Raw genomic sequence first — 22,363 nt, 5'->3', positions numbered from 1 at the left:
AAGCATTGAGCTACGCGTTCGTCTACTTTGGCGCAGCAGAGACGAAATCTCCTGTGACGACGCTACCGTCCTCCAGCACGAGGTGGTCTGGACAAAGTAGACTTTGAGCGTTCGCGCGCACGCAGAAGTCACTGTTGAGACCTTGACTATTCACTGTCAGCACCCGGACGTAGTACGGCTTGCCACTGTCGAGACCAGAGATGATCGTTGACGTCGTAGTGACACTGACTTCCTTTGCCAGGGAGAAATCGCTGGCGTCCGCGTATTGCACCAAGTAGCTCTCAAGACTGACACCTCCGTACACCATATCCAATCCATTTAAAACTGGACAGCTCTGAGGTGCTTGCAACGTCCCAGCACAGGGAATGCCATGAGCTGGTACACGCGGTGGCTGCCATACAACCTGCAACTGGCCAATGGTAGCAGTGGAAACGACAGCCAGCGAGTTTGGCCTGCCCGGACGAGTTGTAGCTGGCACCATCGACGCCAGCGTCGATATCTGTGGGGTGCCTTTGCCGCCGAGGTTGTTGGCGAAAACACGAACGTAGTAGCTGGTACCGGGTGTCAATAATGTGATAGTGTACGACCGTTGAGTTGCGTCGTTGATCACTGCCGAGGTGCTGGCTGCAACAGCCAAGGAATCAAAACTAGGAGAGAGATCCCACTGAACGACATATCCCGACACAGCGTCTCCGCCATCGTCCAAAGGTGGCGCCCAGCCCACAGTAAGCATTGTTGCACTTGTCACCCCTAGCACCACTTGTGTCGGAGAGCTCGGTGTCGTGTATGGCTGCTGGGAAGCGGGAGAAGATACCTGGAACTGACCAAATCCTTGAGAATTACGGGCACGGACGCGGGCATAGTAGCGCGTACCCTTTGTCAGCGCTGAAATGATGCGTCGATATGGAGCGCTCATTCCTATAGTTAACTGTACGACGGCAGAACTCGGCGATGTGAAGGCTGTATCTGTTGCCCACTGCAATTCATATCCGGTCACGGTATCCCCTCCATCATCACCCGGAGGATTGAACAGGACAACTAACTCCGACACCGTCCACACAGCGAGCGTCACGCCTGTCGGTGCACCAGGAGCTATCATCGGCTTCTGAGGTGCTGCAGCCAACTTGGGCTCGCCGAAGCCTACCTGGTTGTACGCGAAGACACGTACGTAATACAACTGACCCTTGTTCAGTGCCCCGACGTCTGGAATAACGTGGTTGCCCAAACAATTTGATGGCATGACACCAGGCCTGGGGTTGGAGACGACCACATCGTAGGTAGCGGTGCAGCTAGCCAACGCGACAGTGCACGCTAGATTCATATCCACCACTGAAAGGAGGAAGTCTTGTCCGCCATCCAAGAATGTGACCATCCACGTGTAGCCTCCGTCAGCAGCCTGAGTGCTACGAGTGACGTCGATACCTTTCGTGAGCTGCGTAAACTGTTCAAGCTTTGATTGCATCGATCCAGACTTTTCGAGCTGATCAAATGGAAAGATATTACTACTAGTGCAAGTCGGACTAGCACTGGTGCAGAAAACCCCGGATGCCGAAGACGTAACTGAGCTCGCCTCGTCCTTAGCTAATGCCACAGCATTCCACGGTATGGGATCCGATACTTCAACAGCATTCTTCCCCGTGAGCTTCAGCTTAAAGTACCCGTTAGAAATTGAGTCTGTGCCAGTGAGGCGCTTCGATTGAATATTCCAAATCGCTGGTGTTAGTGCCACGGGACACCATTCCTCCTGTTGCTCGCGATCGGTAAACAGCGACGACACGTCGTACTCGACACGATACATCCACACAGGACTGCCTCCATCACTTGCAGGTGCAGTCCAACTAGACAGCAACTGTGTAGATGCACCTGGGTTCACATCGACACTTACGTTCACCGGTGGACCAGGAACTTGCAGTGGCGGTATGATACTCACTGGCGAAGATTGCGTACGCGTGCTAAGCCCTTGCGCGTTCTTGGCTGAGACCGACACTAGATACGACAGTCCTGGTGTCAGGTTCGAAATAGTATAACTTAATGTGCCCGCGTCGAGTGTTTCGTAGTAGCCATATTCGACCGCAGCTTCACCTAGAGTAGCAAGTTGCGCGATCGATTTAGTCGGTGCTGCTTGTTGCCTTACACTCTGAAGCGCAGTAATGCACGAAGCAGGACATGCACTCGTAGCACCCCAAAGGCTGAGCACTCCAGTCGAATCCACAGCATTGTCACCATCCTTGATGCCAACAAAAGCTCCAGTAGGTGTGATCTTGGACGAATCAACAATAAGCGGGGCTAGATTGCCCACATTCGATTCGAACGTGATAGTCCATACTCTTCCAAACCACGGGTTTCCACTTAGCTGCGTCGTCTCCGAGTTCACTGTCACAACGCCAATAGTTGGGAGTGCTTCTAATGCCAGCTTAAAATCTGCTGCACTCACGGTTGCAGACAAGAAATTCGTCCAGGTTGAGCCTTTGTAACTCAAACGGAAGTATCCACCGACAGCTGTGGTAGCGTACGTAACCAGTACTTGGACTTCTTGTTTCCCTGGGAATACGTTCCCTGCTGGCAGAGCAATACCCGGCTGCACTTCAAAGACTCGGCCGAAGACCCCCGACCCTCCAGTAATGGCAAGCGGATCTTGAATAAACTGGATCAGAGGCTGATTGCCAGCATTCTTGTTTGTGTTATCAAAAGTCACCGTCCATTGATAACCTTGCACGATGTTAACAGCGACGCGAGTGACTTTAATGTGCCCCACCGGAATATTAGAGCCCGATATGAGACTCATGAGCGCGAAACGCAAGTTTTCAGCCGTGACGTCCATAGACAACGCAGTCGCCATAGTAACACCACCAAATGCGAGCTTAAACGGAGCTACGGTTGGCTGTGTTACCCACTTCAGCTCAATCGTCTGAATCTCCGGGCGCGAAGCACCACGCCACCATTCTACCTTGTAGCCTGTGACGGGTAATCCTCCGTTATCTGCAGGCTTTTGCCATGCCACAGTCGCCGAGTTGATCGGTGTCGATGAAATAGTCAGCGTACTCACCTTGACATTTGCAGGACCGTTTGGATGCCTTGTTGGCGTCTGAGCTGTTGGGGCGATTGTTGCGCGGCTGTACCCTATCGAGTTGACAGCCTTTACCTGAACGAAATAGCGCGTACCGGTTGATAACCCCGTCACGTAATAAATGCGTGGTCCTCCACTGTAGAGTTCAGGAACCAAGCTCTTAGCTACTTCAGTAGGTGTAGTCTTAGTTGCTGAATCAAATGATGAGACAGTGTCCACGTCGATCCACAAAGATGTTATAGCTGTACCACTCGTTCCCTTTCCGTCCCGAGTTGACAATTGAACCTGCAACTCCAATGTGGAAGCTGAGAACGGGTTCAGGAATACAGACAAGGGAGAATCTGGTACCCGATCCGCCGTTGACGCAGTCAGAGAGTAGCTCCATTGTCGGTTGTTTGGAGGTTCTCCGCTCAATGAAGTCTGCTGTACCGGGACCGAGTTCACGGCCGCGACTCTTACGTAGTAGGTCGTAGTGGCTTCGAGACTGGAGATAACGTAGCGGAACGGCGGCGAAGCTTGGATGGTTGAGCCGGAGATCATACTCGGCGGATATGTGTAATAGTACAGAGCGTCCGACCGTCCATTAAAGTCTACACATGCAGCAGTTTTTACTTTGACAAGCTGATCGCTTACGACGCTGTCCACCTCCAATACGCACGTATCATCAGCGATCGTAAATTTTGTGCTGCCTGTCACTAAATTTGCGAGTGATGCTGAGACTGTTAGCGAAATTCCATCTAACTTTGTTGCACATCTCGCACAAATTTGACGACCATGTTTGAAGGTGGTGGTGGTGTCCCATTGCACAATATACGACGAAATGTTGTTGTTAAAATTCGGGCTAACGTTTGTCGCTCCCAAAGGCGGCGGCGAGAAGAACACCTCGATCTCTTTTCCAGAAACAACCGCAAGGTTAACGTTGGAAGGTGGCCCAGGCACTTGCATTGGCGTAGCAGTAATAGGACCCCCTCCTGGCGCAGCTTCTTTTCCATTAAAATTGTAGGCGTACACTTCGATATTGTACTGCTGACCCATTGTCAGCTTCTTTGTTGTCTGCGTCGGCAAATAGTAGCATTTAGTACACGCACTGCCATAGATTTGAACCACGGAGTCGGCCGGATACAACCGGGGAACCTTGGCCCGCAAGTACCCAAGAGGCGACGCCACGCTCAACATATCCACAGTCCACACGTATCCCTTCGTCCATTCATAAACCGTGACAGAGATTTGGGTCGAACCCTTATACCCGGTTTCACGGCCACTCAAGTCTCCAAGGTACAGCCGCGTGTTGTGCAGCCCTGGTGAACTCCCATCAGTAAGAACAGTGTACCAGTCACCACCAACTCGAATGAAATAGCCCGGAAGTCCGTACGCTGCGGAGTAGAAGTTGCACGTTTCTCCAGCAGAGCACGTCACGAAAATCTCGCCCTCAGTCACATCCACCTTACCTGATAGCGCTTGGTACGATCTGTCACGAGCGACACCCACCGTTTGGATCGTGTCGAGGTCCTCCAGTGCGTATCGTAGCTGGTCCGCGCTGGATTCAGCATTGAGAGGCCGAGTGTACAGGCCCTGGTAGCCCACTTGCAAGGTGCCACTCATGGTGAGCGCAGGGTTGTCGTTGTACACGCCGTCGATAGAGGCGGCCGTATTTGGTGTAATGACGGCGTCAGAATCTGTAGTCCCCTGTGCGATACCTAAACTGATGTCTCCGTACACGCGATGGAATACAATTATGATGTCAGCTGGATTCGCAGTGCTGCACAGCATCGTCTGCGCCGGCACGCTCGACACGCTGATGCTATCCGCTTCGACGCCGATGAATGCCAGTAGCTCTGCTTCTACATCTGCCAGCTTTGCATCAAACTTGATCGTGTCGTCATCCTCTCCCTTATACGTGAACTTGACCGTTCCCTTGGTCGCCGTGCACGAGAAAACGACTATCTCCTTGCGGAAGTTGGTCGTACCAGCTTGAACTTCTCTGACCGACGCTATGGTGTTGGAATCCGGCACCAGTAACGGCAGCGCGCCAGGTTGTGCCGTGAACGTGATTTGGAACTCGGCAGTCACAGCTAACGTTGTCGCTGCCGAACTGATATCGACTGATCCGACGCTAGATAGCTGTTCCAGGGCCGATTCGAGGGTGGCAATGGTACTAGCTCCCGTCGGCCCAGCCGTTAACGTTGTAGTATCCACGCCACGAAATTTCAACGTGAACGTCCCCGCAGCAAGGATCGTCAGCTTTTGAACCGCACTAGCCGTGGGCTGAATCATGTTGCTCGACCACGCAAGACTCGGAGCACTGGTTGTAATGCGCTGCGTCCTGTACAAGACGTCTGCGTCCGTGATAAAGACCTCTGCAGGATTCGCTGTGAACTTGGAAGACGTATCCCACCGAACCTGGTACTTCGTGATAGGACTGCCATTATCCGATGCCGGCGGATCGAAGGAAAGCCACAACTGGTCGCCCACAGCATTCGACCCCTTGGTGACCTCCCGGGTGAACACAACAGCACCTTCACCCGTCAGCATACTTGCATTGCCTTGCAGCAGTGGCAAGTCACCCGAATTCAGGACGTTGTCTAGGAACGTCACCAACCAAGAGTATCCTCCCTCATGACCAGGACCTGAGCGCTGCACGCTCACTCTACCAACCACGTCCAGGGCTTCCAGCTTTTCTTGCAACGACGAGCCGTCCGATGTTGATTTTGCCGCCGTCTCTAGCGCATTCCATTTGATCGGTGCCGTCACTGCAGTCAGGTAGGAGAGAGTGAAAGTTCCACTCAGCGCATTGCCCTTCCGTACCTCCCGCACCGATATCCGACTACCCGTTCCTACCAGCGAACTCGTAACGAGTAAGGGAGGAGCATCACCATCGTAGTCTACGAATGTAATTGTCCACGTATATCCAAACTGTGGCGAAGGTGCCGACCGCTTAACTTGCACAGTGTTAATGTCGCCCATGGCTTCAAGCTCGTTTTCGATTTGTGCCGCGTCTGCATTGAACGGAATCGGCGACGACGCTCCGATAAAAAAAACTACCGCTGAGAACATTGCCATCAGTGAGGGTATCTGTTTTGCAGACGGTTCCTGCTTTGAAATTCGCGTCCACAGCACAGATGAACTGAGGTAAATTCCCCTCGGACTCTTCGAACGCCACCGTCCAAATGCAACCTCCTTGATCGTCCACAAGGGATCGAGTCACCAGCACATTCCCGAAAATTGGCAGCCGGTTTAGATCTGTACTAAGTTGAGCAGCGGTGCTGGTGACAGCATTGGCAGCAGCAGCAACAAAGGTATTTCCAGCATCAAAGCCACCCTTGTCCACTATAGATGTCTCGACGGTACCAACTACACCGACTTCTGTCAAAACGTTGTTCTCCTGTGTCTGGAAGTTGGAGCACCCTGTGCTTTTCCCCTCCAGTTTATTCACGGCCGTACGCACGCCATTGCCATGGAAAAAGATGCGGTAGACAAACCCGATTGCTGCTTTATCAGCATATGCCTCCCGGGTAACAAATACGTGGTCAATGTTGGACAGTTCCTCGAGTTTTGTTTTCATGTCATCAGCTGAAGCATCGAACGGGATACAAGCAGTATCTTTTTCCAACCCAAGGTGGTCAAACCCCAGTTTATACGACCCCACCACTAACGGCTTTTCTGCTGTAACGATCACTTCCTGCACCATCGTATCTGTCCCCATCGCCATGTTCGTGTTCATCGCCACAGAGCACCTACTAGCCACGTTCCCCACAGTCGTGAACGAGGGCGTGCATGTCATTGATAAGGTCTCACCAGCAACGCTATTGCCAATAAAAGTGACCTGGAAGACATATCCGTAGCCAAACTCTGGCGAGGCATCGCCATCGCGTGTGACGACGATATCTGTAGCAGCGAGAGCAGAGTTTGCAACTGTGGTCAATTTATCCTTCACCGTTCCTGCGTCAGCGTCCCAGTTAATAGCAGCTGTCACAGCTCCGATTTTCGTGAACCCTCCCGCATTGTCTGATACCTCCCGTTCAAAAAGCAAGGTAAACGTGCCAGTAATGGCAGCATCTGCAGAGATGGTCACTGTCTGCACCGTAGGAACGCGGAAAGCGAATGAACCTGTGATACACGCCCCAGTAGGACATAACTCTGGAGAAGCGTACGTTTGCAGTGTTTGAACTTCTGGTATGCTTGCAGCTTCAGTCGTGATCTCCTGGATCTCAGTGATGTGAGACGCTGCGAGCCGTATTTCTTGAACTTCGCGCTCGTAGAGTGCATACCCCGCATCAATGTTTTGCACGGCCAAAGCTGAGCCACTTGGTTCAATAGAAGCTGATGGTGTAAACGCACCAATGCCGATGTCAGTTAAGGCTGCAACATGAACATGGTAATTGATACCAGCGAGAAGACCAGGAATTACAAACGAGTTGGCCGCAGATCCTGGAATGAAATCATCGAAAATGGTTATGGCTCCTCCAGATAGCGCCGCTATCTGCTTGCCTAGCTTCGGAATATTGCCAAGAGATGATTTGAACTTGATTGTCCACAGATATCCGTTCACTTTGTAAATTTCCAGCTTTTGTTCTGCCGTGCTTGATAAAAATTGAGAGGCCGTCTTTGGATCATTGGGCAATGCGAGTGGAATGGAGCTTGTTGTCAATGTTGCTGCGTTTGCGACACCATCTCGTACCGTTGATACTAAAACGTTGGCTGGCCCAATGTCTGGGGCTGTTGCTGTAACTGCTTGTATGACATCCTTATCGCCCGACACCGACGGGCCACTGAAGTAGATGGTGTAAATGAATCCATGCGGAGCTACACCTGAATTGGTTCGTCTCGTTACCACAATGTCACCGTCATTCACCTTACTCGGGATGGTAAGGGCGTCCTGTAGATCGCTTTCACTCGCATTCCACGGGATGGAAACTGTATTCACTCCTAACACAGTAAGCGTATACTTTGCTGATGCTGCGATATTGTTGCTTGGGTTTGAGATGATGAGCTGCTGTATTTCAAACTGTTCATCCACGACGCTGAACTGTTGAGACATGGTGTAAGCAACGTGCGGTGTATTGGGGGCTTCACCGTCGTAAGGCATTGTCAGAGCGAATTCTCCACTGACGGCACCACCATCCACTAAACTCTCCACAACAATATTTGTAGTTGCAACTGCATTAGCACAAGCCGCGTCACTGCTCTGCACTGCTACTAGCAAAGGAATATTTCCTGTGACGGAATCACCCACGAATGTGATGGTGTAGATAAATCCATTCGGCGACTCAATGAAATCTGTATCGCTTGAGACCAGAACATCACCAGCGCTACCAGACGTGAGTCCGACAAGTGCAGCCGCAACATCACTTGCTGCTGCATTAAACGCAAGACAAGATGAGGACTGGCTTCCGAGTTCGATCTCGTAAGCGCCAGTCACCCTAGTATCCAAAACATTTACTATTTGACGCTCACTGCTACCGCCAAGCTCGACCATTTCCACGGAGACCTTGCGCACACTTCCTCCAGTTTGCTTCACAACCGAACAGACTGGATCAGCGGGATTATCGGCATGCTTTAGCGATAGGGTCTTCACGTACGGAGTGGCTTTGTAATCTAGAAAGAAAATATCGTACACAAAACCTGCAGACCCTTGACGGACGGTCTCCATGGTCAGTGCCGGGTAAATGTCCTTCATCGCCCCTGCAGAGCAAGCCCCTCTGCCTACATTTCCAATTTCGAGTTGAGGAACATCTCCGATTACGCTGCTAAAGCCTCCGCTGATTGGGCCTCGGAAATGGACGAGGTATTCGTATCCATAGCCCCATGTAGCTTGGCCGTCCCCTTCTCGGGTAACATTAATGTGATCCACACCGACGGCTTTCAAGGCACCCAAGCTATTCAGCTTATTGAGTTCTACTTCAAGATCGCCTGCCGAAATCCCATACTTCAAGCATGTTGTGGCCGCAGTCTGGCCGTTGAGGGTGAATTGTACTTGGAACAGACTGCCTGTACCCGTAACCTCTGTATTGGCGGTCATGCGTAGACGTTGTAGCTCCGTTTGACTGGTTCCACTTCCGGTTCTTGTCACAATCAGATTAGTATTCAAGGTTTTCTCAAGAGCAGTTTCCACGTCGGCGGCTGAAGCCCCCCATTTGATGCATCCTGTATAATCTATAGTGTTGAGAGATAGTTTGTAGTATCCCTGGGAATCTTCCACTTGTCCAGAATCCGTTGCCAGTATCAAACGTTGGTGTGGCAGCTTACCACCGTGAGTGACAACTCCAATATCAGCAGTAACCGTACCAATCCCAGCGCAGCCATAGAACTTCAGGGGTGCCACATCACCTGCCACTGAATTACCAAGAAAGTAGACAGAGTATACATAACCTTTGCGGGTGGAGGTAGTTATCGGCCCCACTCGAGAAACCACGACGTCTTCCGTCTTGGCGGTATTATCGAACGCATACAATAGCCCAAACAATGCGGCCTGAACATTCGTAGCTTCATCGTTGAATTGAAGGCACGCAGTAGCAGGTTTAGTTACGCCGCCTCGCGTCATTTCGAGCTTGAAAGTGTTAGGAATGTATGCTGATGTCCATGAACCAAGTAGATTAGTCACAGCAATCGTTTGGATTTCGTGACCTGTCCGCTGGACTTGATACTTCAAACCATCAATACGTAGCTGCATCCCGGGGTAGAGCAATCTCGTTGATGCAGCATTAGATGCAGTCATTATGGGCGAGTTGGCAGTTGCAACAACTCGCGAGGTTGCAATTGCGCCTGCAAACGGTGCGTCGTTGTTGGAGCCAGGTAAGTTGTTTGGAGAGGTAGACCCAAAGCGAATCACATCGGTCGGAGCAATAAATTGCCGAATATCATCGACCCCCGTAATTGTTGCCGTGGAGCCATCCAGCGCGAGCGTTGCAGTCGCGCCAGGTATTTTTTGAGTGACTAAGAAACCTCGCGTGACATCCACCTCGCCAAATAAATCCATCGCTTCAATTCCGAGCTTCATTGATTCGGCCGCAGAAAAATACTGAAGTGTAGGTGTTTGCCTCTTCGTTGTGTTAAGGCTGAAGGTCCCCGATAATGGCAATGAGCCCGGAGTAATAGTGAATACATCAGCAGACACACTAGTACCTAGCAGAGAGGAGGTGGGGGTTACAGATACTGACAACGACGCAACATTACCACTCCCTGGAGGAAATGCGAAGCCCTCGTAGTCGCCCGTAGCTTTCATGAATCGTATCCTCCAGCGATATCCTCCTCGTGTCCCTGCAATTTGAACAGGCTTGTCATCCCAACCACCATAGCACGAAACATCATCACACCCTGTAGTCGTTGACGGGTACTTGAATCGCTTCACAGTCACTTGTCCAACTGTGTCCATTTCGTTGATCTTCCGCTGCATCCGATCGGGGTCTTCATCAAAGGAAATTTCACGAGGACCATAAGAGGAGGAGTGAAAGTCAAGCAAAAATGACCCGCTTAAACCTGTAGAGCCAGGTACCACCTGAGTTACAGTCACGTCATAGTTGGAGATAACTTCAGGGACAAATATAGTCGTGATATCGGGTAGATCACCAGCTCCTGGTGGTGTGAACGTTGGGTTGGAGATGAATCGAACAAGCCACGACATTTCTCCGTACTTGCCGTGAACTGTTCGTTGAACGCTCACTTTGCGCCCAGTAGCAGTAGCTGCTGCCTCCAACACGCGCTGAACGACGCTTTCGTCTGCGTTCCACGGCAAGCGGATAGATAGACCCATCCATGCAGTTGCACCGGTATTAGTGATGTCCATGGCACCACAGTCGGCTTGCTTGACGGTAATAGTAGAGGTCGTAACGCCGGTGACTTCAAAAATGCAGCTCGTGAATGTCCCTATGGTTATATGATCCTGGACGAGAAGCTGCTTCTGCAATAGATCTCCCCCGGACTTGACTGCGAACGACGTCACCGTACATGCCGTACCTACAGCATTTGAGCAGATTACGCTGACGCTATATCGCTGCGCAACTCCCGCGTCACCCTTCACTCTAAAGTCAGTGAAATCACCACGGAGAATTTGCCCAGCTTGCAATTCTGTGACGGTACCCTGTGAGTTGGATCCCGTGAGCAACGTTTTGTCGAAACTCATAAGAGGAACATTTCCCGGGGAATTGCAAAGTTGTGAGCCAGCCGATTCTTCGAGTTGCTCGCAAGGGTTCGTCGCCTCGCTGGTATCCCTCAGGAAGGTCACAGTCCATTCATAACCGCCTGACGTCTTGTCCGCAGCACCTCTGGTAACAGCTACGTCGCCAATGTTTCGCATTCTCTCGAGAATCTCTTCAACTGATGTCCCTGTATTTCCACTCTGTTCCTTTGTTGCCCATGCATTGTGTGGAATAGGATCACTGATCGCTGCATAATTCACAGCCATGTGCGGGTACGTCGCCACACTATGAGAGTCTACCCCAACAGCAAAAGTTCCTTTGATGGGACCGACCCCAATGATAGATACACTGGGCGAGCAGCTTGGATTCCCATCACTGGCAGTAGCCGTAAGGCCATCCGTAACACATTTGAGAAGAAATGTGTGGCCAACTTGGCGCCCCCATGCCTTCGAGTAGCCCGATTCCCATACGTCATCCCATGCCACTGGTGAACCTTTCCAGTTGCCATCAATGCCATTAGTATGATCGCTGGTTGGATCTGCCCACTTCGACGAGTAGAACGTGACATACCAAGTATAACCGAGAACTTGATCTGATGTAGGTGGACCACGAGAAACCTTCACGCTACTGGGTTTGATCGTGCCTAATTTATTCAGCTTCGTTTCCATCTCGGATGCTTCCGCAGCAAAACCAATCGGCTGTGTCTTCTCGCCATTAAAGCTAAGCTGAAAGCTGCCGCCCAACTGATTCCCCTTAACAGTCTCGTAGACTCCTAATTGGGGATTCTGGCCAGCAAGTTGTGATGATTTTATTTGAAGCAAACCAATATCACCTGCCGTTGATGCATCGATAAAGGATATCGTCCAAGTAAAACCTCTTGCTTGCGTAGCTGCAGAACGCATGATTTCTGTGGTTGGGATCTTCAGATTGACTTTAAAGAAATTCTCAAGTACAGTGTCGCGTACACGAGTATCCAGTAACTGTAGCGAAGTATCCACTCCAACTCGGCACGGGACTGCCGATAACACATCTCCGAACTTGAACGTCATTGTTCCACTGACTTGATTACCATCACGGCTCAAGGCATCCTCAACCGACAATACAGGTATATCGTTAGTTGGGTCATGGGAGCTCTTAAGTAGCGAGGCGTCCGCAACCATTCTCGGAATATTCCACCCTCGACTGGTAAATGTGATCTGCCACGTGAAGCCTCCAGACCATTTGTTCCCTGTTGGAGAATACACCGTTCTCTTTACAGTCACAGTCCCAAAAACATTCTTCGTGTTTTGCGTTACAGCTTCCAGATAGCTTTTCATATCTGCCTCTGATGCGTCCCAGGGAATGTTCGCTGTGTATATAGGTGTTGGAGCCACAAGTGTCGCGTCTGCTTCGCTAACCAGTCCGACTTTAAACGTACCAGTGATCATACTTCCCACCCCGGCTGCCGTTCGACCCACTGTGCACAAGACCGATCCAGCAGCCGTACACAAGAGTAGTGGCAATGTTCCTGAACGCTTTCGAAACGTAACAGTGTACACGGACCCTACAAAGGTTGCATCTACCTTTTCACTTCGGCCAATCGTCACAGAGTCGACCGCACCAGTCAAGAGACCTTCCACCACGCTGCCAGCCGAAATCGTTGTCGCCGCAGTCTTGAGTGGAATATCTCTCGACTGCTGAGGCGTTTTATACAAAGCAAAGGACTTGCCTGTGAATTTGCTGCAAAAAACACCCACATCATTCGCAGCTACAGTAATTGTTGTTGTAGTACCCGACGTAACCGTGTCCGCTTGAAAAGAGCACACTCCAGCAAGGAGTTTCGCCCCCGTTTGAACAGAAATCGATGTTGCCACTGTAAATGTAGTTCCGTCGAAGCTAGTAACGCAGGCGTCACAAATACGAGCACTCGCACTAGGAGTGCACGGGGTGCTTAAAGTCGTGATCGCGTATGAGTCAGAATATGATTCACAGGTATATGTCACGGAAAAAATTGCTGCTGGGGAATACGCCACCTCGCTTCCGGCGGTCACTTCTGTGGCTTGTGTTGGAATGTCTGACACAGCGTTATTGCTCACTGTGACAGCGGCATCAATGGCGAGGAGAGGGACGTTTCCTGCTACCTCCAGACCAGTAAACGTAACTGTGTACACATACGTGAGGTCTGGTCCTGCTGCATTCTTTGACCTTGTGACTACGACCGCGTCGATGTTGGCGAGGTCAATCAAGGCAGTCTGCGCATTCAATTCTCCAGTCGCAGATTGGAGGGACGGTACGAGGTTGACCGTTCGCTGGTACATTTTGTTCACGCAATGTGTGCAAATACTGCTATTAAACGAGAAGAAGAGCGTCCCCCCAATAGAAGTTGCAGGATTGGCAAAAGCTCCTGGAAGCGTGATGGTTATCGTTTGAATTTCGTTCACACGAGCGACACCGACTGTTATTGTTTGTACCTCAAGCGCTTCAGGAACGGTCGTTCTGATCGCTTGGATCTCGTCAACATCATCCGCATCCAACCTCAGCTCCTGAACTTCATTTCGATCAGTGGCGGAGGTCACCACAGTCTGAACTTCGTCCACGACCGCATTGTTTGTGGTCTTTATGACTTGAATTTCATCGACACCAGTGAAAGTCGTTCGCACGACCTGCTCTTCGTTAGTCACTTCCACTGTGGCCTCCACGAACTGCTCTGCATTCACAACATCACTTTGCAGCACCACGGACTGCATCTCTCGAACAATCGGGATCGTAGCGCTGGAGCTCTGCCCACTGGAAAAATCGTCTTGTTCATCCCACTCGATTTGGTAGGATTCGAGACTTGCTCCTCCGTCATAAAGTGGATCCGTCCAGTCCGCTTTCACTGACGTTGCAGTGATTACGGATAGCTCCAAAATCTGCGGTGCACTTGGGGGTTGATTTGTGACGATTACGACTGAAGGAACGGTTGGGCGAGGAGCACCGGCACCTTTTGCATTGAAAGCAGTAACTCGGATGCTATATGACGAACCGGGGATTAGTTGGTCCGACCGAACTCCGGTGAACGTATCATCCCCACCAATGATGTACGAACGCTTCGCTCCATACACGAACCCAAAAGCTGCCGGGGAATCGAAGTTAGGAGAGAGATCCCACTCGATCATGTACTGCGTAATGGGATGGCCACCATCTCCCCCATAATAGTCCTTTTCGGTCGAAGATGGTTTCCACTCCACTAAAATCGCATAGCTTGATAGGACAATAGCGGTAGCATCCTCAGGTCGGCCAGGAGTCCGATCAGAAGGTAAGATACTACTTGGGCTCGAAAGCCCAAATGCGCCATCTCCTTGAGCATTCACCGCAAACACGCGAGCGAAGTATTTCGTCACCGTCGAGACTGGAATATTGAAGTAGAATGGTTCCACATCAATTGGCGCTACGCGAAGATCCCCACTTGCTGGACTCGTGAAATCTAAAGAGGTGTCCCACTGAATTCGATACGAGGTGATGGTTGTTCCTCCGTTGCTTTCGGGGGCCCTCCATCTAACTTTCAGAAGCCTACTGGATAGAAAAATCAATTCAACCGCCTGCGGCGTGGTAGGCGTTGTCCGCGGAACTTGAAATGCAGGAATAATACTTGCCGCGTAACCATAACCTTCTTTGTTATGCGCTCGCACACGAATGGCATACGTCTGACCCGTCTTCAAACCTGCAATGGTATAGCGTAACTGCCCAGGCACTCCAATCTCTGCAGCGACACCCGTAACCCTGTCTCGTTCACAATAAAACGATGGCTGTTCCCCGTCACGGGTTAGCGCCACAAGAATTCGTGCACCAGGCCCTTGGAGTTCCGTTCCATCGACGCTCAACAGCGATACGTCATTCTTGAACTCTGAGAGGAATTCGACAGCCCAATTGTAGCCGTATCCATTAGCAGATCGGATGACCGTCACAGCTCCAATCGTCACTAAGCTTTCGAGTGCAATCTGCATGTCAGCGGCCGAAACATTGTGTGGTAAAGGTGGGGTAGTATCGGATATTCCTCCGCTTGCAAAAGCGATTGTGAACGTTCCACTGATCGGTTGAAGACCTTTCTGAACGGCTTCGACGTAAATGCCAGCACTATTGCCCGTCCAACTATCACTCGGGGATGCTTGAATAAGTTCTTGCGGTCCGACGTGGCCCGCCAAGAAGGTGATTTTCCACTCGGCGTAGGAAGCGCTCTCGAATACTGGCACTGGATCCGGGGCTTCAAGGTTTTGGTCAATAGATATGGTCAACACATTTCCCGTTACAGCTACGGCTGTGATTGTACGTTGACTCCCTGCAATGATGATGATGTCACCTATGGCCAGTTGAATGCTAGCTATCGTAGAAGTTGACGATGCATGGCGCGTGACTGTTGTCACCGTCGCAGTCACAAGTAACCCGTCCACAAGCACGCCACCAACAACAGGATTCGAGCCTGTTTTCGAAACATCTACGGTGCCAAGCGTGGATAATCGCTCTAAGCGCTCCTTCACCGAGTTCAGACCTACTGCATTGGCATCCCACCTGATGTTTTCCGTTGCCTCCCCACCAAAAGAAAGTTTAAAGTAGCCACTACGGCTGCGTGAGTCGGCGAAAATGTTCACTAAGCGCTGAATCTCTGGGAGACCCTTTCCCGCGGAGGTTGTAATGGTTTGCTGCGGTTGAATCCCTTCTGCACGATACCACTCGACCTTGTATTTGTCGACACTGCACAATTCTCCGTCCACTGTACTTGCAGCCCAGCTAACTGCCAGTGTTGTTCCGTCCACGACAGTGGCTGTGACGGTCCGTGGGGGTCCCGGTTGGCCGCAAGTAACAGCAGTAGCGAGCGGCGACGTCGCCGACCCAAACCCGTCAGAATTGTAAGCCATCACGTGTGCATAGTACTTCACACCCGGTCGAAGCCCAGTCAGCGAAAACCGGAAGGGGTCCGATCCGGAAATCTTGTTCGCAACGCGCACTGTTGCACTCGTACCCGTAAGTTGAGAGGCTTTTGCGACGGCAATAGTAAAAATGTTTCCTGCGCCAACCATTTCCTCTCCTCGAAGGTAGGCGAACGTAACAGACCAAATAGCCGTGTTGAGCAAGGTGCTCTGTATGGCCTTTGTGACCTTGATAGAGTAGAGCGTGGTTATCGCTTGCAAGGCGGCCTGCATCTCTAACGCCGATGCACTGGCAGAAATTGCCGCGGTAGTCTTGCCACCAAAGGTCAATGTAAATGAGCCACCCAGAAGAGCCCCACTACTGGTGTAAACTTCCTGGACTTCGTGGGTAAAATCGCCAATAGCCAAATCGTGCGAACCTTGTTCTACTTCGACTACGTTGATGCGAGGAAAGTCGCCTGTTAGCTCTCCCCCATCAGCTACGAGCGGGGCCAAGTTGCCCGGGCTATGCAGAAACGTTATTTTCCAAGCATAACCCCACGACACTTCCGTTCGCGTGACTTCCACTGGATCAACTGCGACGCCCGATGTTTCTGTGATGATAGCGAGTGCATCCGTCATCGCTGTAACGCTACAGTCGAAAGGTAGAGCAGAAGTCGTGCGGCCTCCCCAAGATAAGGTGAAGGTACCCCCAGCACCCACTGAACTACGATAGCTGGTGGTCACCTGCTGGACTTCAGGGGTTACTTCAATACTTGCAACGCCATAGTCGATGCTAGAGCTATCGAAGTTCGGAGAGGAATCCCATTCGATTCGGTACATGGTAACATCTGCTCCTCCAGAGTAAAATGGAGCCCAATAATTAATCGATAACCAGGTTGGGCCGTGAAATTCCCCGAGAGACACTCCAGTCGGTGGGGTTGGAACCACAGAGCTCGCGGAAGTCTGAGCCTGAAAAACGGACACTGAATCGCTTATGCCCTTCGAGTTCTCAGCAAAAATACGAAACGCATACGCTTGGCTGCTCTCGAGAATAAAGTTGTCTTGCTTAGTCACTGCAACAGCACCATTGCCGCGAACATACACCTTCAAGTTAATGGTAGTGGATTTGGCTTCAAGAAGTGGCAGCTTTTTCATGGGATACACCCCCCAAAATGAAACGGTGAGAACGGTGGTTCCACCACTTACCAATGACTTCACACGGACACCGTCCACGCTCCCAAGTTGCTTGAGCTCCTTCTCTATATCCGTGTTTTTAGCATTCCAGCTGATAAGCATAGTTGTTTCACCCGCAAAACCGAGCGTGTAAGTCGCTGGCTGTGTGGTGTCTGTAACCTCCAGAAGAATTGTTTGTATGGGCGCGGGATTTCCCACGTTGATCACATTCGGAGCGATAGCCTTCGGGCTTCGTGTCCCAATACGGGCTTCTGTGCCTCGCCAGTCATGCTCAGGAATTGCATCAATAGTGTCTAGACTTCCATCGTACGAGCGGAATACTAGATTCCATTTCCGCCCATTTGAGATGTGGTAGGCGCGTGTTCTCACAATGCTGTCTGAAAAGCTGCCGCTCTTCACTGTTAAGTATCTTGGATCTTTGGCGTCGATCGTGTATTTGTTCATGTCAGCAGATATAGAAGGAAGCCACAACTCATCGCCTACAGTTACGAGGCTGGTCAGGTCCTCTGTTGTTTGCAGTTTGTTGTCGAACAGGTACACTTCCGGGCTCGCTGCCTCGACATTTTCTCCAGCGTAGGCGACGTCAGTTGTGATCTTTGTTCCCGACACAACTGTAGCCTTGAATTTGGTACTGCCAACGAAAAAATAATCAGTCTCTTTGATTCCGTGGTCAGCAGGCAATTCAAACTCGTTCGAGCCCTTGGACACCGCAACCACTTGCGCTAATCGAGTAATACTGACATATCCCGGCAACGATTTTATTTGCTTCGTGATCAACCCAGCCAATACAGCAAGGTTCTGCGCAGTTGTCCCAGCAAATGCTGTGGTCAGCGTAATATTCAAAGGAGTCATCGACTGAATCGTTCGGGAGCCGCCGATGTCCGTGTCCACAACCAAAGTTTCACCAATCGCCAGAAATCGAGTGGGGTCGATTGTCACTCCTCCAAGTCGGATATTCGACAAAACTTGATTACTCCCTACGGCGTCGGCAGTGAGCTCTAAGGAGTAGACGCCGATATCACCTGCAGTTTTGTCCCCAAGAGCCAGAACCGAATCCACGGCACTGAGTTTCTGCAATTCCTGTGTGACCTTCATGTGAGTAGCAGAGAACCCGATCGCCTCAGTAGTCTCTCCACCAAACCATATACGGAAGGATCCGCTGATATCGTCTTGCCTGGCGTCAGTGAACACTGTGACCGTCGGATAAACGCTAATCAGCGCGTTTTGGCCGGTTAAACGCGCATGCTGGATGAAAATGGAATCTTGACCAGTTTCTTCTTGCGCAAACGTTACATGCCAAGCCTTCCCGTAGGCACCATACTGGCTTACACTCACGTTGACAGTGCCGGGGACAGTGATCGAGTCAATTGCATCGCGCATTTCAGCCGCCCCTGTGTTCTTGAATGACAGAGGCGAGGTCACCTCGCCCAGATACGACAAAGTAAACGTCCCGCCGATGGTACTTGATGCATCTGCGAGAATAGTCTGTATTCCGGCTTGGCCTTTCGAACAGGAGCCCTCGTATTTGACCGTATGGACTTGTCCGTAGACTGGCAGGTTGGTCAGGCTTGGCACCCACGGATCACAGGGGGCAGCTCCAAATGACGCTGAATCGAATTGCAGTGTTGGCCACTCGCCCGTCGGATAGTGTCCCCAGAAACGCACGTTGTAGTCGTGGAAATCCAAGATTTTCAAAGAGCGAGCTTCACCAGTAAAGAAATCACAGGATCCGGCTGGACTAACAGAAATCTTCGTTGTGCCCAGTGCCGGTGGAGTGGTAACTGTAAACTCGCAAGAATGCCTGGAAAAGTCGTTGGGGTTCCGGCTCACTTGTATGATAGTGTCTTTGGGTAACACATCAACTTGGTTCTGCGTAAGCGCGCTAGCAACAGTGAGCATGCCAGTGTTATCGTAGTCGGTAACCTTCGACGTCGCCGACCCAGCCAATAATATCACCTTGAACGCGCGTACCTCCTCTACAGTCACCTTGTCCACGACGTCAAGAGCAATCAGCTTGCTCTGTATCGTGCTCGCTGTGCCCGTCTTGCCTAGGGAGATGCAATCGGTTGTCTCGCTTCCAAGCTTAAGTGTGAAGGTGCCATCTGTAGCCGTTGTCGGACCAAACAACCGAACCACCTGAACAGACGACGGTGCTCCGACAACATACGTATCACACACTCGCTCGTCGTTGTTGATCTCGAAGTACCCGTAGTGCTGAGCTGGAGCAGCATGTTGATCTGCGTCGATTCCATGTGTGACCTCTGCGGCTGAACCTGTTTTGACGGAGGTCAGTGAAGACACCAGTTGTAGCCCAGGATATTTGCTGTCCACAACATCTTCAGCGACGTTGTCAAACGAGATCGTCCACGCATATCCATACGGCCCAAGCTCGCTCCCTGAGCCATCCAGCTTAAGTACAGCCCACTTCTCCGTAAAATCTGGCTTGACGTGGCTCAGCTCCACATCAATGTACGAGCTGCCTTCTGCAGGCTGTACTCGCACAGTAAATATGTGTCCTCCAACGTCTATGCGCACACTCTTCAAAAGTAACTTGCACTGAGAGGCAGTCAACGGTGTCGTCGTTGTGAGACGGTTGTTATTTGTGGAAAAGGAAATATCTTCCTGCCCTGTCAGCACGCACAGCGCGCGCGTGACTGAAACTGGGCGGAGGCTAGGAAGGCTGTTCAGAGCGCTCTCGAGAGTGCTGGCTGTCGAATGCACTGACAACTTTGACGACACGTCGTCCCCGTATTGCAGGCGAAAAGTCCCGGCAATATCGTTCTCAAGAGAATTGTAGATATAAAGTTTCTTGATTGCTGGTTTTCCAAACGTATCCCCGACCACATACTCGAACAAATACTTCGACACTGGGTCCCCATGGTCAACTGGGCTCGAAAGACGAAGCTCCATCTGCGAGCCAGAAAGAGGCCACATCCCAGTGATACCTGGCGCCTCCGGGGACGTAGCCACGGACGCAAGGAGTGGTAAGGCACCTCGCCCACGCTGCTGCAATTCTGTCGTGCTTATACCGTAACCATTCTCGTTTCGAGCGTATGCCCGCACAAAGTATTCTTGACCCGGCACCAGCCCATCAATAATTGTTTCGAAAGCAACATCCACACCTTTCACTAGTTCTTGCACCACCACACTTACACCTGTACCTCTCAGCATCGTTTCGTCATCAACAACTAGCAAAGGCAAGTCGCCCAAATTCGACAGGAAAGTGATGGTCCAAGTTGCGCCAAACTCTGAATTATCCACACGGGTCACATTCAGTCGTCCAACCGTGGCAAGGCTCTGAAGCTTGGTCCGTACGTCGACAGCGGTGTCGTCAAAGTTGATCACCGCCCCACCCACGGTTTGAAAGCTGACTGCAAAAGATCCGCTAATGTCATCAGTTGTTGCCTCCGTAGAGATCGACTGCACTTCAGCCACAACTCCACCAACCTCTCGTGAAGCCACAATCGCGGTTGCTGCGAAATCTCCCTTGATCGCATTTAAAGTCATTCGACGGGACTCATCTTCCACGATAGACGCCGTCACTGTGCAGGTTGTACAGGCGGCACCATACACGTCAACGAAGTTTGAGGTCCCAGTCTTTTTGTCAACACGGAAGCACGGAGATGTGGGGCAGTTCCCGCTATCGAGCGACTCGAACGTTACGTACCAGCGATAGCCGTTCGATTTGGTGGGGCCAACACGCGAAACATCAATGGTTCCAACACCAGGTAACGCACCCAACGCGCGTTTCATGTCGGCTGCCTCTGCGTTCGCGCTGAGCGTTGCCTTTTTGCGTGCGTATGCCGTGACGTGCAGTGTAGAGGCACCCGTCCACGCATTTACGAGCGTGATAGTGTTGGCGGTAATACTTGCCACCTCTACGTCTTGGGTCCCAATTCGAACCTGCTGCCGGGCAGCAAGTTTAGAGCTGAAGTCGCTGGAAGTAGCCACGTCGTTCGAGGTCTTGGTGACTTGAACGTTCCCCAGCGCCGTATCCATAATTTCGACAACAACAGCAGACGCGCCACGAACGTGGTAGGAGTCCAATGGCAGCTCGGAGTCTGTAAACGGTGCAGTAGTATGCACCGTAAACTCTTCTCCTCCGATCCGCACTCGGTCTCCGCGGTTCACAACCCCCAGCATGGAAGCTTTCGCCGTTCTCGACCCTGCTGCAACCGTAGCTGTAATTGCTGGATACGTGGCCACCCAGTCCCCTTCAAAGCCCACCGACAAGTCAAACGTGCCACCCAGCACTTGTGTCCCCGTGTTCGTCGACACGACCTCCCAGACCTCAGGGTAGTACCCGGGGACGCCCGTCGCGACGCGAAGACCCTCAAACGACAGCACGCGGTTTGGCGGCTGCGTCCCTGGACACCCCGTCGTGTCGCCATCCAGCGTGTCCGTCTGCTTCCCGTTCCCAAGGTACGCGCCGTCGAACGTGATCGTGTACACGTATCCGTTCTTGGCGGCGCTGTAGGCCGACCTGGAGACGCCGACGCTGTCCACTGTGGGCAGCTCTTCCAGTGCCATCTCCAACTCCACGTCGCTGGCGTTCCACGGGATGCAGGGCGTCATCTGGGCGCCGAACTGGAGCTTGTAGGCCCCCGCGAGGATGGGCCCGTTGGCCGCCACCGAGAACGTCTGCACCTCGTCCACGCGCCGCGCCACGTCCACTTTGTAGCCTAGCACGGGCGCGCCATTGACGCCTTCAGGCTTGACGTTGAGCGGCGGGGAGAACTGCACGCGCATGGACGAGTCGCTCGCTGGAGACACGAGGATCTTCTCGGGCGGACCAGGAACGTCCTCCGGAGTGAAGAACGCCGCCCCCACTACGGTAACCAGCAGCAGCAGCAGCAGCCCGAATAGAAGCGTCCACGACATATTCCGCACTCGGTGCAGTGTACGCCGAGACCTCATGCTGCGCTTTTAGCTTGTCACGGTCGAGTCGGGATTTGACAGGGAAATCTTGGCGAAAGGGCGCGGATCCGTCAACGACGAGTCACCCGGTGCTGAAGCCGTCGTCAATGAGCTAGCATGACCGCGGTCTTGCCGGCGAAGACGCTCCCATGGCTCCCGAATGCGGGGCGTGTGAATGCAAC

The 22,363-nt window shown here is 51.8% G+C and overlaps 2 protein-coding genes across 3 annotated transcripts; both read right to left on the bottom strand.

Moving 5' to 3' along the window:
• Window positions 1-22: 22 nt before the first annotated feature.
• Window positions 23-8,717, bottom strand: KRP23_10723 (Titin; the record flags this gene model as incomplete). Of its 2 annotated transcripts, none has more annotated exons than XM_067881205.1 (2): window positions 23-6,105; window positions 6,185-8,717. In XM_067881205.1, 2 exons carry the CDS (start codon window positions 8,715-8,717, stop codon window positions 23-25), a joined length of 8,616 nt encoding a protein of 2,871 aa, XP_067741473.1. The 2 variants fall into 2 exon arrangements, with proteins under 2 accessions (XP_067741473.1, XP_067741474.1); XM_067881206.1 differs by having other exon boundaries at window positions 6,185-6,848.
• A 3,908-nt stretch (window positions 8,718-12,625) lies between these two features.
• Window positions 12,626-22,145, bottom strand: KRP23_10722 (Titin; the record flags this gene model as incomplete). The annotated part of the gene is made up of 2 exons (XM_067881204.1): window positions 12,626-12,658; window positions 13,653-22,145. The coding sequence occupies 2 exons, from the start codon at window positions 22,143-22,145 to the stop codon at window positions 12,626-12,628; spliced, it is 8,526 nt and encodes a 2,841-aa protein (XP_067741472.1).
• Window positions 22,146-22,363: the final 218 nt, after the last annotated feature.

The sequence above is a fragment of the Phytophthora ramorum genome (assembly GCF_020800215.1).
Source record: "Phytophthora ramorum isolate Pr-102 chromosome Unknown Phyram_PR-102_s0010, whole genome shotgun sequence".
In the NCBI taxonomy this organism is placed as follows: Eukaryota; Oomycota; class Peronosporomycetes; order Peronosporales; family Peronosporaceae; genus Phytophthora; species Phytophthora ramorum.
The sequence above is the reverse complement of the archived record's forward strand: the minus strand, read 5'-3'. Positions and strand labels throughout refer to the sequence as shown.